Source organism: Mucor velutinosus (assembly GCF_035048745.1).
Source record: "Mucor velutinosus strain NIH1002 chromosome Unknown tig00001569, whole genome shotgun sequence".
NCBI classification, from domain to species: Eukaryota; Fungi; Mucoromycota; class Mucoromycetes; order Mucorales; family Mucoraceae; genus Mucor; species Mucor velutinosus.
The window spans coordinates 830,432-844,011 of NW_027041921.1; the positions used below are offsets into that span (position 1 = coordinate 830,432).

General features: G+C 41.6%; 2 protein-coding genes across 2 annotated transcripts; both read left to right on the top strand.

Moving 5' to 3' along the window:
• Positions 1–1,179: 1,179 nt before the first annotated feature.
• Positions 1,180–9,463, top strand: ATC70_012451 (Alpha_adaptinC2 domain-containing protein; the record flags this gene model as incomplete). The annotated part of the gene is made up of 16 exons (XM_064831623.1): positions 1,180–1,294; positions 1,355–1,767; positions 1,827–2,012; positions 2,070–2,308; positions 2,371–2,689; positions 2,745–3,280; positions 3,343–3,560; positions 3,616–4,282; positions 4,336–4,670; positions 4,721–4,923; positions 4,979–6,214; positions 6,271–6,504; positions 6,558–7,304; positions 7,361–8,875; positions 8,925–9,213; positions 9,273–9,463. 16 exons carry the CDS (start codon positions 1,180–1,182, stop codon positions 9,461–9,463), a joined length of 7,443 nt encoding a protein of 2,480 aa, XP_064677903.1.
• Positions 9,464–10,411: 948 nt separating this feature from the next.
• Positions 10,412–11,299, top strand: ATC70_012452 (uncharacterized protein; the record flags this gene model as incomplete). The annotated part of the gene is made up of 2 exons (XM_064831624.1): positions 10,412–10,828; positions 10,883–11,299. 2 exons carry the CDS (start codon positions 10,412–10,414, stop codon positions 11,297–11,299), a joined length of 834 nt encoding a protein of 277 aa, XP_064677904.1.
• Positions 11,300–13,580: the final 2,281 nt, after the last annotated feature.

The following is a 13,580-nucleotide window of genomic DNA, read 5'->3' on the forward strand; positions in this document are numbered from 1 at the left end:
GCTCTTATGAGGACATTGATTACTTACTTGAAGATGTAAATACAGAGAAACATTGCGTATGTATTACAATCAAATGTGTTAAACGCCACCGAATTCAAATGCTTGAAGACGTTAATATCTTGACTTGTAGACCATTTTGAGCCACCAGAATGACACCAAATAATTATACTCAAGTAGCAGTAACTTCTTGACGCCTTTGCTCAATATTTTAGGGACCCAAAAAAGATCGCAAAAAATCGCTTCCAAACCATGAGGGGTACCTCATGGTATTTGACAAAAATCAAACGATCGTATTTTTCACCTTGAAAATGAAGACTTTTACTACGGTGTATATTATATTAAAATGCTTCTCTAGATCCAAAGCAACCCCTGAAACCACTTTTGTAGGGCTTTCATACGCAAAATCTCAACATTTTGGCCAGAAACCTCATTTCATATTTTCAAGAATTGCTCATCAAATTTTTTCAAGACATTTATTTTAACTAGCATCATCAGATGCATCTTGAAAAGTTTCTCTAGAAAGCTTAAGGGAGCATTGAATGAACATCCCATTTTTATAGTCGAATATGACAAAAATAAGTCGATCAAGTCGCAATGTTATCAAAAATCAACAAATTGGGACAGAATGTCAATCGGACCTCTAACCGATTTTGGCAACTGCAAAATGTATTCTCATGAAAACAATCGATGTTTATGAAGCTCATAAGAAGGGAGTTGCGAATTGCTGGTGGTGTAGTTTATATTAGCTAAATTTCGTAAATATGTTTGTGCCATTTTATTTTTGATGGACATAATTCGTGGAAAATGCTTATTCAAAGTGTGGGCCCTCAATGCAAAACTGTCGCCTAATGGTCTCAAAATGGAATACGATATTTCAATCAAGGGTTAATCCAACAGCCATCAAAATACTGCAACCAAGTGTGGAGAGTTCCAGTGAAATTGGAAGTCTCTCAACATCATCTGATTCTAAGCTTCTCTCAAGTCGCTAAAAAAAACAATCTGCCTTCAATCGCTTTTTACGATTGCTCATCCATGCGGGCCTTCACATTGGATGCCTACGTATATTACAAATACCTACAAGTGACTAGCTTAAAACATATTCTCCACTCGCATATTACATAAAACCCTTAAAGCATCGACTTGTCTATTACACTTTTCTTTTGCTGAAACGTTAGAACAATGAGTTCAAAACGAAACTATGCTTCCAGCAGCAATGGCGGTGGATACAGCAACAGAAACCATGCTAGAGGACAAAATAGAGATAAAAGTCAACGGCCATTACAGAAATCATATGGTAAATTCGCTCCTTTGTTATCCATGATCAAATAGCTATTAACCTACGCATCCATAAAAGCAGAGCCCAACTTATCAAACGAGACTCGAGCAGTTCAATTACTGAGACGCATATTCAACGATGACGACGATTCCCTCTTTTCACGTCGAATTGGCAACGCGAATCAGCTCCTCAAGATGCTGGAAGAGTCGAGAAGCACCATTTCAGACTCGCTTGAATTTCGACAGGAACAAAAGCAATTGCTAGACATTTGCGTATACGATGAAGGGCTTCGACGTATTGTAGAGTTCACAAAAGCGCCGCCAGCATTGAGAAACACCATGCTAAAGATTGTATCGGGGCTCGCTTGTTATACGAGACTGGATCTTGCTTTGAGCTGGATCTTTGATAGACTCTCTGTCTGGGAGACGTCTGCCAATGATGCCAACAAGGATCGAGAGTGGAAGAAATGGTTGTTGAGATTGCTAAAGCAGGCAAGTGAGATGAAAAATGGAGGGGAGGGGCTGTTTAATCATGCTGCAACAAAGCGTAGATCTTGATAGATTCGGCTGCAGATCAATACACATACAAGCAAACAGTGGAGATGTCACCTATGATCTTGGCCAGCATCATTTCGTTTCTGGACACAATGGATTCATCAGACTATCTTCCAACTGTGGTAGAGATTCTTGTCTATTTCTCAGAGAACTATCAAAATATATTTGGACAGAGATTTAATGTAAAAATCAAGCGTTACATAGGATCATGTGCAGACACTAATCGGCATGCAACATAGGATATCATTGACTTGCTAGTAGGATGGAATATGGACCCTGAGCTATTGGAACCAAAGAGAGCAATCATCGTTTCTTCCTACTCGAAATTCAGTGTATTCTGGGCTGGCTATTTACCGTTTGCAGTGGAATTGTTAAATCACTTTTTGACCGACATGCAGACCCTGATCCGCGAATTGACGAGCACACATACACCGGAAGCACAGACCAGGAAGTGGGCAGCATGTACTAGTCTATTAAGGTAAATCTAGGTGGCAGCATGTGTTTGTTTATAGCAGTTGTAGATTAAGCTGTGTTGATTAGCTGCTTCCACGCTATTCTAGATACCATCTTACCACTGATTACCACTACTACCCCCAGCAATTATCACAACTATCAAGCGTTCAACAAGCTACTGCCAGGGCTTTTGGATTTGGCTGTCAAAGCACAGCAAGCCAAGCCTGGCGATCAATGGACTCAGTCCGTCAACACATTGCTGCTCTTACTGATCTCATACGAACCCGCCAAATACCGAGCCTACCAATACCAATTATACCTTTATTTGTTTGGATACCAACACAAGCAAGCGTTTTCATACAGCAGTAGCGAGGACTGTCAGCATTACCTTGATTTGCTTTTACGAGTAAGTTGGAATGTTGCTATGCTGGACGTAGGATCCATGCTAACAGAGGTGTTAGTTTATCAATTATTGGGGCCAAGACATTGACGAGCAGATTGTGTATCAGTTGCTGGACGTTCCATCATCACCGCTGTACAAGATACGAAGCCATTATGCCCATCACAGTCGATTGAAAAATGGACTTTTGTTGCTATTGCGGTTTCTTATCCGAGTGCCTGTATCCGACCACAGTCGAAATCAGCTAAACCACCAACTCATTGCAAAGCTAGAAGAGCACCAGCGCCCACTCAAACAGCAACATGGCATGAATGGTAGTAAAAACATGCTTCAGCGTACGATGGCCTTGATTGATCAGAACGATGGCTCTATTGCATTGCCGATTCCTGCTGACACACTCGCCAAACAAGTGGATGACGAGCAGATCCAGGATGCCCTTTTCTTCAACTATCTGTTACTCGACACAGCAGCAGTATGGCCTATATTGCGCTTTGAAAACTCCTTGATCTCGCTTGAAATGCTGTGTATCGCTTGGCAGAGCAAGTGCAATGATGTGTTTGATTCTTGCTTTCAGCTATTGAAGAACTTTTGGGCAAGGTAAGTGAAATGATGTGTTTGTGGGTAATGACAATGATAATTCCAACCAAGCGTATTCCTAGTTTGCATTATATGCTGGAAGACGAATATGCCGTAGAGATGATTACCTGCTTGGTTGCTGATTTGCTAGACCATTGGAAAGAATTGAGTTTACAGACACGCCAATCTGCGTGCCATTTTGTCAAGGCTATTCTGCTCGAGTTGTATGATACCGAAAACTTCCATTTAGATGTGCATACGCTGTTTAAGCCCGTTATCTCTGGGTTCCTCCATGCTGCTGGTAAGGGTAACACGTAGATGCTGTGCTCTGTGGCGATTTATACTTTTCTTTATAGGCAAGGAAAAGAACAGCGGTACAAAGCAGCTTATTCTCCAGCTTGTTACCTATTACTGCCAAGTATTTGGATCCGCTGAAATCATAGACTTCATTCTGGAGCATGTACAACGCAGCATCAACAATCCATACAGCACGGTGCAACGCGCAAGTAAAGACCTGCTGACCACTTTAAATCCATTCATGATATCTGAAGTCAACAAGTTTGACGACTACACGACAGCCTTTATCCAAAGTATCATGATGGCCACACCACACACGGGGTCATTCAGGCCTGTTCATTACGAAATTGCCATGAAGCATCTAGGTATGTCAAAGCATTTGCTGGGTGGTAGTGAAGCACACGAGGATGACGCCAGTCAGCCCCTTTCAGCAGACAAGGAAAATTCGTCAGGTTGGGCTAGACGCCTGTTGCATCACTGTGATACCGTCAACAACATGAAGCACGTCAGTCTCTTTGCCGAACTAAAGGAAGACATGGAACTTGGATGTATCGTTGACTTGATCAATAACAGTGAGCCATTGTTGTGTTATTGGGCCATGTGGGAGTCAGCCAGGTATTGTATGCTCTCTCGTTTGCGCACGCCGTTTGGTGGTCCACAGCAGACTTTTGCAGCATTCGAGCGTATGCTGCAAACCTTGCTATCAAATGCCGAATCGAAAAACTGGTAAGTCAGTTGTGCACTGATGATGCCACACACATCTGATAGAATGGACTTAGTGATGGCGATAAGAACATGGACCATTTACGACACTTGCTGCTCTTGCTGGACCGACTGGAGCTTCAGATATCCAATGCGACCGATGGCTGCGCTACTGCATCTCTGCCTGCGGTGCCTCGATCCAGTCTGATTTTCTTTAGGACCAACAAAAAGACATGCCACGATTACTTTTTGAGAATCAGGCCCTCCATGATTGCCGGTGCTAAGATTGTCAGAAACGATCATTTACTCATCACACACGCAACCCAAATTCTAAAGGAACTAGAGTCTGCTGTTCCATCCACAGATGTATCAAATTACTTTAAGCAAATCAATGGCTACTTGTGTGATTTAGGTAGGATCTACAAGGTGTAATCTAGCGCTCAGAACTAACGCCGTTTGTAGTGGAAGCATGTATCCGAGAAAAATACATGGATTTGATCTATGGTATGCAGGCTTGGTACAAAAAACTGATTAGAAGAGTGCAGCACGCCCATCCTCAAAGTCAATTGAGTTTTGAGGGCTTGATCGGCCCAGCAAAGGGAAGCTCTGAAGAAAGCGCCTCGAGCAATGTTACCTGGTTTCAAGTAGCAGCTCAGTTTGCATCAGTAAGTTGCTGTGATCTATAAGCATGCAATGTGTGGTTGACTCATTCTGCTCTAGGGTCGCGATGAAGCAGCCATCAAAGCTTTGACCAGCCTCAAATCATTGGTGAGTCGAGATGAATTTGGCATTCTGGATATGCTTGATCGCCAATTGATCCACTTCTACACCTGTTTGGAAGATTACGACTCGCTACAAAAAGCACTGGATAGCGGATCCACAGTGATTGATGACTTCATCTGCGAGAGTCTACGTGCTTTCAATGCCGGCAATCAAGCTTCTGCAAAAGAGCAGGAAGAGGCTATCAAGAATGTCAAGGCATTTATCACCAATGCTCCACTGGAATCATGCCTCGAATTGTCTCGTCTCGACACGTTTAGGCATTGGCTCGTATCGTCATCCTCAACCACTACTAGTGCAGATGATTCACTGCACATTGGCATCACCACTCGCTTGACGGGAAGAATACTTCAAGTGCTCAAGGATGGTATCTTTAGCAACATTTCAAGCTTGTTGGAGCTGCAACTTGTCCAATCTGATTGGGAAAACCTGATTGCCAGCGCTAAAGATTGGCTCTACATGACCTCTGGCAACGTGTCCAATTTCCATCATTTACCTCCTGAAACAAAGCACTGGGCAAGATTATCCACGTATTTCGAAAGGCTGTATACACACAACAATGCATTTGAGCACGCTGAAGTAAGTCAGTGTTTGGGTTTCATCCAACTGCATGCTGCCAAGGTAGCACGTCGTCAAGGCAACACCCTGCTCGCCGAAAATCTCGTCAACAAGGCTGTCCGTGTTCCCGATACCGAGTATCTGGCACTGTATGAACGTACAAAGATCCTGTTTGCTCAAGGCGAATATGCGCATGCCATGAAAACTGCCAATAGCGTCTTGATGCATGTGACATCTGCTCCTGGATATGAAGAGTTGAAGAGCAAAACCTATCTTAAAGTGGCCCGATACCTCAAGAACTGTCCTGATACTCAAGTGGAGGGCTTGTTGCACCAATTGGATGCTAGTCTGGTCAAGATGCAAGCAACTGATTTGCAATCGGCTGTGGAAGTGTCTATTGATGATGCGCTTGAAAAGTCTATTGAAAACAACACCATAGACGGAAGACCCTGGTTTGATTATGCCACGCATTACTACAAGCAAGGCTGGCGTATCTTGGATGATATCACAAAACCGGATGTGTCTATGCCAGCTGTTCTTTGGGCCAAAAAGAAAATGCAAAGTGTATTAAGTGATGCTGTAAAAGACACCTCGATAGATAGCACGCAAGTTGAAAAGGTAAGACGATACCAAAGGACTCAATTTGAATTGGACACTCATCTGTCTATCTGTAGTCCATTTTTGCCCTGTTGCTAAAGTATTCCAGTGCTGTGGGCGACAAGGAATTATCAGATTCCGATGCATTGAACTCTGATTTGAAGCAACTGATACCCTTTCTGGAATCCAGCAGCCAAGCGATTATTGTGGACACTATGAACGTAGTGCAGCAAATGATCATTGGCAAGTTTTATGCTTCTGCGCAAGCGTATTTCCGCTATCTATCACTCGACATTCATAACCAGCAACACGTAAGCTTGCCATCTTTTGTGTCAGTTCTGCATACTAATACCTCTGTGAATAGTCTGATAGGAGTGCCAATATCAGTTCCACATCCATGATCATCACAGCAACTCTTCGTCTATTGCGAATTCTGACGAAATACGGCAAAGCACTGCAGTCGCTGTTTACCAAGCACATTGAGATGGTGCGTGTTGACTTGTGGAAGCCAGTGATCCCACAGCTGTTTGCTCAATTGAACCATCCCAATGACTTTGTGCGTCAAATCATCGGAAAGCTAATCAGCCGCATTTGTGATGAGTATCCTCGCGAAATTGTGTATGATGTGATTGTGAATTCGACTTCTTCAAAGACAAACCGCGAAACAAAGCAGAGTCTGGACGCCATTGCCAATCGCATGATGGATAGAAACGAGCTGTTGTGGGTCTCGACACGACGCATGGCAGAGGAATTAGAGAAAATCACTGTACTGCTGGAAGAAAGATGGCTCAACAAGATTGCTTCCTTACAGTTCGATGTCATGCAACAGTTTACCAAGCTAGATCAAGAGTCTGAACGTCTGCAAAAGTCCAGCATGGATCCAGCTGAACAGGAAACAAGCTTTTTGAAACTGTATGATAACATGATGAAGTTTGTCATTACTTCCATTGACAAGTTCTTGATGGAGACGGCTTATGACTCTGTTGTGGCCACTCCTCACGAGCAATGGTTTCAAAAATCATACGGTAAACAGTTGACTCAGGCTTGCAATCTACTTCAAAGGCCTACTTCAATGAAAAACTATCGTCAAGGCTGGGAATGCTTTCAGCAGGTAAGCGCAATATAAAGACAGGTTGAAAACGATGCTCATACTTTCTGGCCCTGTAGTTTCATCGTCAACTCATGGTTGAAACTCACAAGGTGCGTATTCTGGAGCTCTCTCAAGTATCGCCCTACCTTCATAACATGAAGGACACGCCTATTGGCATTCCTGGTCAGAATGAAACGCAAGAATCCTGCTTTATTGATTCATTTGGCTCCAGTGTCATTGTATTGCCCACAAAAACCAAACCCAAGAAACTCGACTTGAAGGGCACAGACGGCAAAAAGTACTCCTACTTATTCAAGGGCCTGGAAGACCTTCATCTGGATGAACGCATCATGCAATTACTGACAACAACCAATGGTTTATTGAGTGAAAACGGAGCCACGGCGCTTCGTGGTATGCGAGCCAGAACATATGCTGTTATTCCCTTGAGCGACCATTCAGGCATGATTCAATGGGTGAATGATGCTACCCCATTCTTTGCGTTATTCAAGAAATGGCAAAAGAGAGAATCCACTGCGCACATGCTCTTGAACAATGATAAGCCCAACGAAGCTTACCTGCAGAGTCTGATGCAGAGACCTACTGAACAATTCACAGCCAAGGTGGCATCCTTCCTCCAATCGGCTGGATTGCGCGTAACCGCCAATAGAAGGTACTGGCCCAAAGAAGTGCTCAAAAAGGTGTATCTGGAACTGGTCAAGGAAACGCCTGGTGATTTGCTTCAGAAAGAGATCTACTACTCAAGTGCCACTGCTACTGAATGGTTCAAAAAGAGTACCTCCTTTGCCCGTTCGTTGGCTGTTACCTCCATGATTGGCTATATCATTGGTCTGGGCGATCGACATTTGGACAACATGCTGGTGGACTTCCGTTCTGGTGAGGTGATTCATATTGACTACAATGTCTGCTTTGAAAAAGGCAAACGACTTCGTGTGCCAGAGTTGGTGCCGTATCGTTTGACTCAGAATCTGTACGGTGCATTGGGTATCACCGGTGTCGATGGACAGTTTAAGGCGGCTGCAGAAGAGACGTTGCGGGTACTCCGAAAGCACAAAGAGGTCTTGATCACTTTACTGGACGCATTTGTATATGATCCTCTTGTTGACTGGGAGAGCGAAGCCATGGAAGCAGGCCATAGGCAAATGATGGAATTGCAAGCCAATCTCAGTCTGGTTGCTACGCGTGTCATCAAGAAGCAGGCAGAGCAAGACAAGGAACGGAAGATTATATTGGGAAGTCTTTCAGGCTTGAGGCACAATCTACACCAATGGCAAGAATCCATGTTGATCGAGGCAGAGACATTGAATGCTGAGGATGCTAGTGATGAAGAAGAGCAGAGTCTAGAGCATGATGCTGTGATGTCTTCTGCGACCATTGAAGGCGAAGATGCCACATTTCTGGGCAGGCTTCCCCTGTATCTGCTTCGTGAAGTTAAGTCTCATCTGACCAATGTGTATTCTCTGGTAAGAGACTCTCGATTACCAGCAGAAGGTATCGCACCTATTTTGGAATCCATCATCATTATTGAAACAGACGCAGACAATGAACTACGCCCAGCCCAAAACAGTGCAAAGGTAAGTGAGCGTTGAATAGACGCCAACTGGTATTGATTCTGTTGAATAGACTGCCTTGGATGCCATTACACTGATCACAGCCGAGCTCAAGAAGTTTGACAAGCAACTGATCGAAAAGACAAACTACGAATCAGAATGGACGTACAGTCAATTGTTGAATTTCATCAGCATCCTGTCGAAATCTGTGCAGGATTACTTTACGGCATTGAAAACATTGGAAGAGTTTGGTCCCGATAGCGTGAAAAATAGCTCATCTTCCAATGCTGTGGAGGAAGAAGAGTCTAGCCATGCTGCTGAAGACGACAAAACCACGCACCAGCAAATATCGCAGGGTCCATGTAAGTGTTCTCAACAGATCTGAAAATAGAAAGTAGTATTCACATGCCATTCGTTGCAGATGTCATTAAACCTGCATCAAGCAATCATGTTACAAAGATCATGAAAAGAATTAGATCCAAGCTTGAAGGCGCTGATTTTGGAGTTCAGCACAAGATGAATGTCTCTGAACAAGTGGCAAGATCGATAGAGCAAGCTACATCTGTTGATAATCTGTGTATGATGTATGAAGGTTGGACGAGTTGGGTATAGGAAAGAAGCTGTTGACTGTACATATCATTCGCTACTGCCGCCATGACATCTTATAAGAGCTTTTACATTGCATTGGGAGGAAAAGAGAAGAACACGCCCAAAAACAAAGAATGGCTTTCATGAGAGGAGTGCTGAATTGGTGTTGAGGTATCTCCACTGCTTAGCTTAAGTGATACATGATTTGATTCAAATAAACTAGTATATAAAATCACTTTAGTGGTTGTCGAGTGTGATGGCATCATGTTTCTGTCATCAGTCTTGCTGAAATCAATTTGACTGAGATAATCCTGATCCGACGCCAGTTGAGATATCGTAAAAGATAACCTGTTATCAGTCCTCTAGCGACGTACTCCTGATTGCGTATCGAAAATTGCTCTATTGCCATCATGGCATAGATTTGGGGTATTTATAACTTACACAAGCGGCAAGGTGCCCTCAGGTAAAACGACCGGATCACTTTTCCATTAAAATTCGAATCTCCTCTACCCTTTCTTTCCCCCCCCCCCCCAAAAAAAAAGTTTAGAAATCAGGAACATTGTACTAATGCTGCTTACATACAATCATATGGAAACGAGAAAATTGGATGCTCGAGTCAAATACGGCATGTAGCATAGTTATTTTCAAGGTGGAATACTGACAATCTAAAAGGCCCGGATTCATCTCCTGTTATGAAGAGGTGTATAAAAATTTAGAGTTTTTTCTGTACCATCAAATGCATTACCCCTTTTTTTCATGTGTCAAAACAGATAGCACATGCATCAAATCAAGCTGTTCAAATGCTTTTCAAATGGGAAAAAACACGTGAAAATACAAAAAGAAGAGATAGTATTGTAAGCATGTTCATCATGTATAAAAAAAAGCATTCTTTTCTTTTGATTTCTTCATCTGATGAATTACAAATCCTCTACAGCTACAGCTACAACTACAACAACTACAATAAACCATCGAATGACACATCCCATGAAATTGACTGAGTCATATCCTACATCGATGCACAGCAACGCCAGCAGTCCCTCTACATGGCAGCAATTAGTAGTTGGGGCTGGCTCAGCAGCAGGATCTACAGCAGCCGTTGTGAGCGAGGAATCAATGAAATGCTTGCGATATTGTGTTAGCTGGCTACAGTACGCTATTCGGCATTTGGGACAGCAGATGAGTTTGCTCAGAGGTTTTCTTGTATCGCTTGCAACGACTTCGAGCTCACAGCAACAACAGCAGCCTATGATTTTAGCTACGATCAAAAGGGATATGGTATCTACATTAAGAAAAGTGATTGATATCATCACATGTTATGCCAGTAATGCTTTACCGTATCAAGCAAAAGCAACCATTCGAGGCACGATATTGAATTTACCAAGCAGATGGGTACGTTCGCGTTGCAATCAGTCGCAGTTGATGAAGCTAAACATAAGTTCATAGGCGTTGTTGTATGATGAGACAAATACTGCAAACGATGATATGATACCGCAACAAGCAAATCCCAATGAATCGTATAAGCAAGAAGACGTTGCGCTTCGTTTGTTGGCTTTCGGTCAAGAATCCAGTGATATGTTGACTTCAATTCATACAGTCATTGACGATACTATACAACGAGCAGAGAGCTGGTTAGAGAGATTGCGCTTGATAAATCCCATGTCTTCTCTGTCCACTGCACCGTCCTCCTCTGCAATGCCTCATCAGTTACCTTCCTTATCTATAAATCAACACAAATCCAAGGAAGAATTCAGCAACAATAATGAAGATGAAAATTTCTACAATGTGCTATTGCCACCAATCCTTAATCTGCATATATCGTCTTCCTCGTCGACGGTAGCAACAACCACCTCAAAAAATTAAACATAGTACTATATACATTTAAACAAATAGCTTAATTCCATTCTAATTAAAAAATCTAATACCCATGCATACATAGTTCCATGTGCTTATGCGTACAAGTACTTGCACAACAAAAAACATGCTACACTATTAATCTTAATTTACAGTATGTGATCAAAACTCACATTGACAATAATCCATTAAATCCAGTATTTGTAACCAAATCTAACCAATTTCGTCATATATACGGTTATTCAAATGCGTTCGTGCGAAATAGTACTTGTAATTTATACTTTATAATAGAATTTACACCATTGGGTACCATATCATCTGATGTACTAGATCAGTGTTCCATAAAGATTCGATTCTCAAAATTTGCCGCAGAAAAAGCTGTATAACAGATGCATCAGTGTTGCATTTACAGGACCAAATGCTCGGATCAGAACCACAAATCAAAAGTTCTCGTTAAAAAAATATATATATAGCATCGAAATTCCCACTTTGGCTACAGATTGTCTTCAAGAAACAAACCAAGGGATTAATACTGAACTATCCAGTAGCGAACTGATAAACAAAGCTATCTACCCGACTCAATTCCCGAAGTCAATGCTGTCCTTTTGGCAAAAAAAAACAACAGAAACAAGCTAATTTCACTGCTGCAATCCGAAATAAATAGCCATCATAGATCATGTTTTTAAAGTCATAGAGGTGAATATACCTAACTTTGGGAGACTGACTTGAGAAGAAATAGGCAAGGTGAAGGCTCGCTGTTCTCGAATCAAAGGTTTCAACCATCTTGAGTATCTGTTCGTAGCTTGATATTCCGCCTTGGCAAAAAACCATAAACCTGCAACGCCTCGTGTTCAAATACACTATCAAATTTTCAGGTTCTACGATTACATATAATGTGGCAGGGCAGAAATATCTGAATTTGATCCTTGCATAATCAAATCCTCCTCCTCAGTGTGTTTTTTTTTTTGGCAATTGGATCCAAACACTTCTCCGTATCCAAATATTTGAAACTTGGTACTAATGACCATTTATCAACATGCAAAGTACTTATTGATAACTTAAAACCAGCAAGTTACTATGGCCCTTTTCATACGCTCCGATTTTTAAAATGCTTGGTCAAATGCATACATGTGTGGTGTACACATGAGAAAGCTCGACGGAGATTCAATTTCTATTGTTCTGAATGATGATCCATGGGATTCCGAAATCTACCGACCTTAAAAGTACGCGTTTCTTGATAGTAACCACCCCTTCAAACTTATATGAAACTTGTAGAGAATTCAAAGGAGAACACAATGGTGCCCATATCCAGTCTCTGGTGTACATTGTTCACTAGATATTTGGTACGATTGTTTTTGCAATTTTTTGACTGTTTTCTAAAGATTAATCAGTATCTGTCATCAAAGCATTTTGTTAAGCATTACTAAGGCCAAAGAATTTCCTATCGAATGAGCTATTGCTTGAAGCTCTGGCGTAACTCTATCGTGAAATATTGAAAATATTGTCCTGACCAAAAAATCGTCGCCAAATTTTTTTACTTGCTATCACAGGCAGATTTTGAAGGAAAATCCATGATTTTGCATGATACTCTTTTTTGACCATATCTCGACACATACTCACTAGATTCACACAGAACAAAGACCATTCGATAGCTCTATGTTATATCCATTATAATATAAGGGTTTTAAGTGCCAGATGTGCGTTCCCTTTATAAATTTGCTCAAAATCATATATTTTATGAGCTACAAGCAGGGGATATTCAATTTTTTTTATTTATCTATAATAACCATACCATCGTATAGAGAATTGAAAAAGAAACAAAAGCTACTAAGCTTTAGGCTCGGGTTCATTTAGTAAAATCCTGAGGTACAGCCCTTTGAAAATTGATCATTTCTACAATTTTTTTTTTATTACTCATCCACATCGTCCTAAACTTGGATGCATTTAAGTCGTGTTTTCTCGTATTGGAGGCCGTTTTAGATCACCAGGGTAATGCCAAACAGTTGTTCTCATCTAGGAATTACTTACTGACGCCTTTGGTCAACGTTTTTGAGGTTGTTGCCAGAAATTGCCTTCAAACCACGAGGGGTACCTCTTGATTTTTGTCAAAAATTAGACGATCGCGTTTTTGACTTCAAAACTGAGACCTTTACAGTAGCATATATTAAAGCAAAATGATTGTATCGATTCAGGGCAGTACCTAAAACCACTTTTATATGACTTTCATACAAAAAATCTTTACATTTTTACCAAAAACATGATTTGATATTTTCCAAAGTTGCTCAGTAAC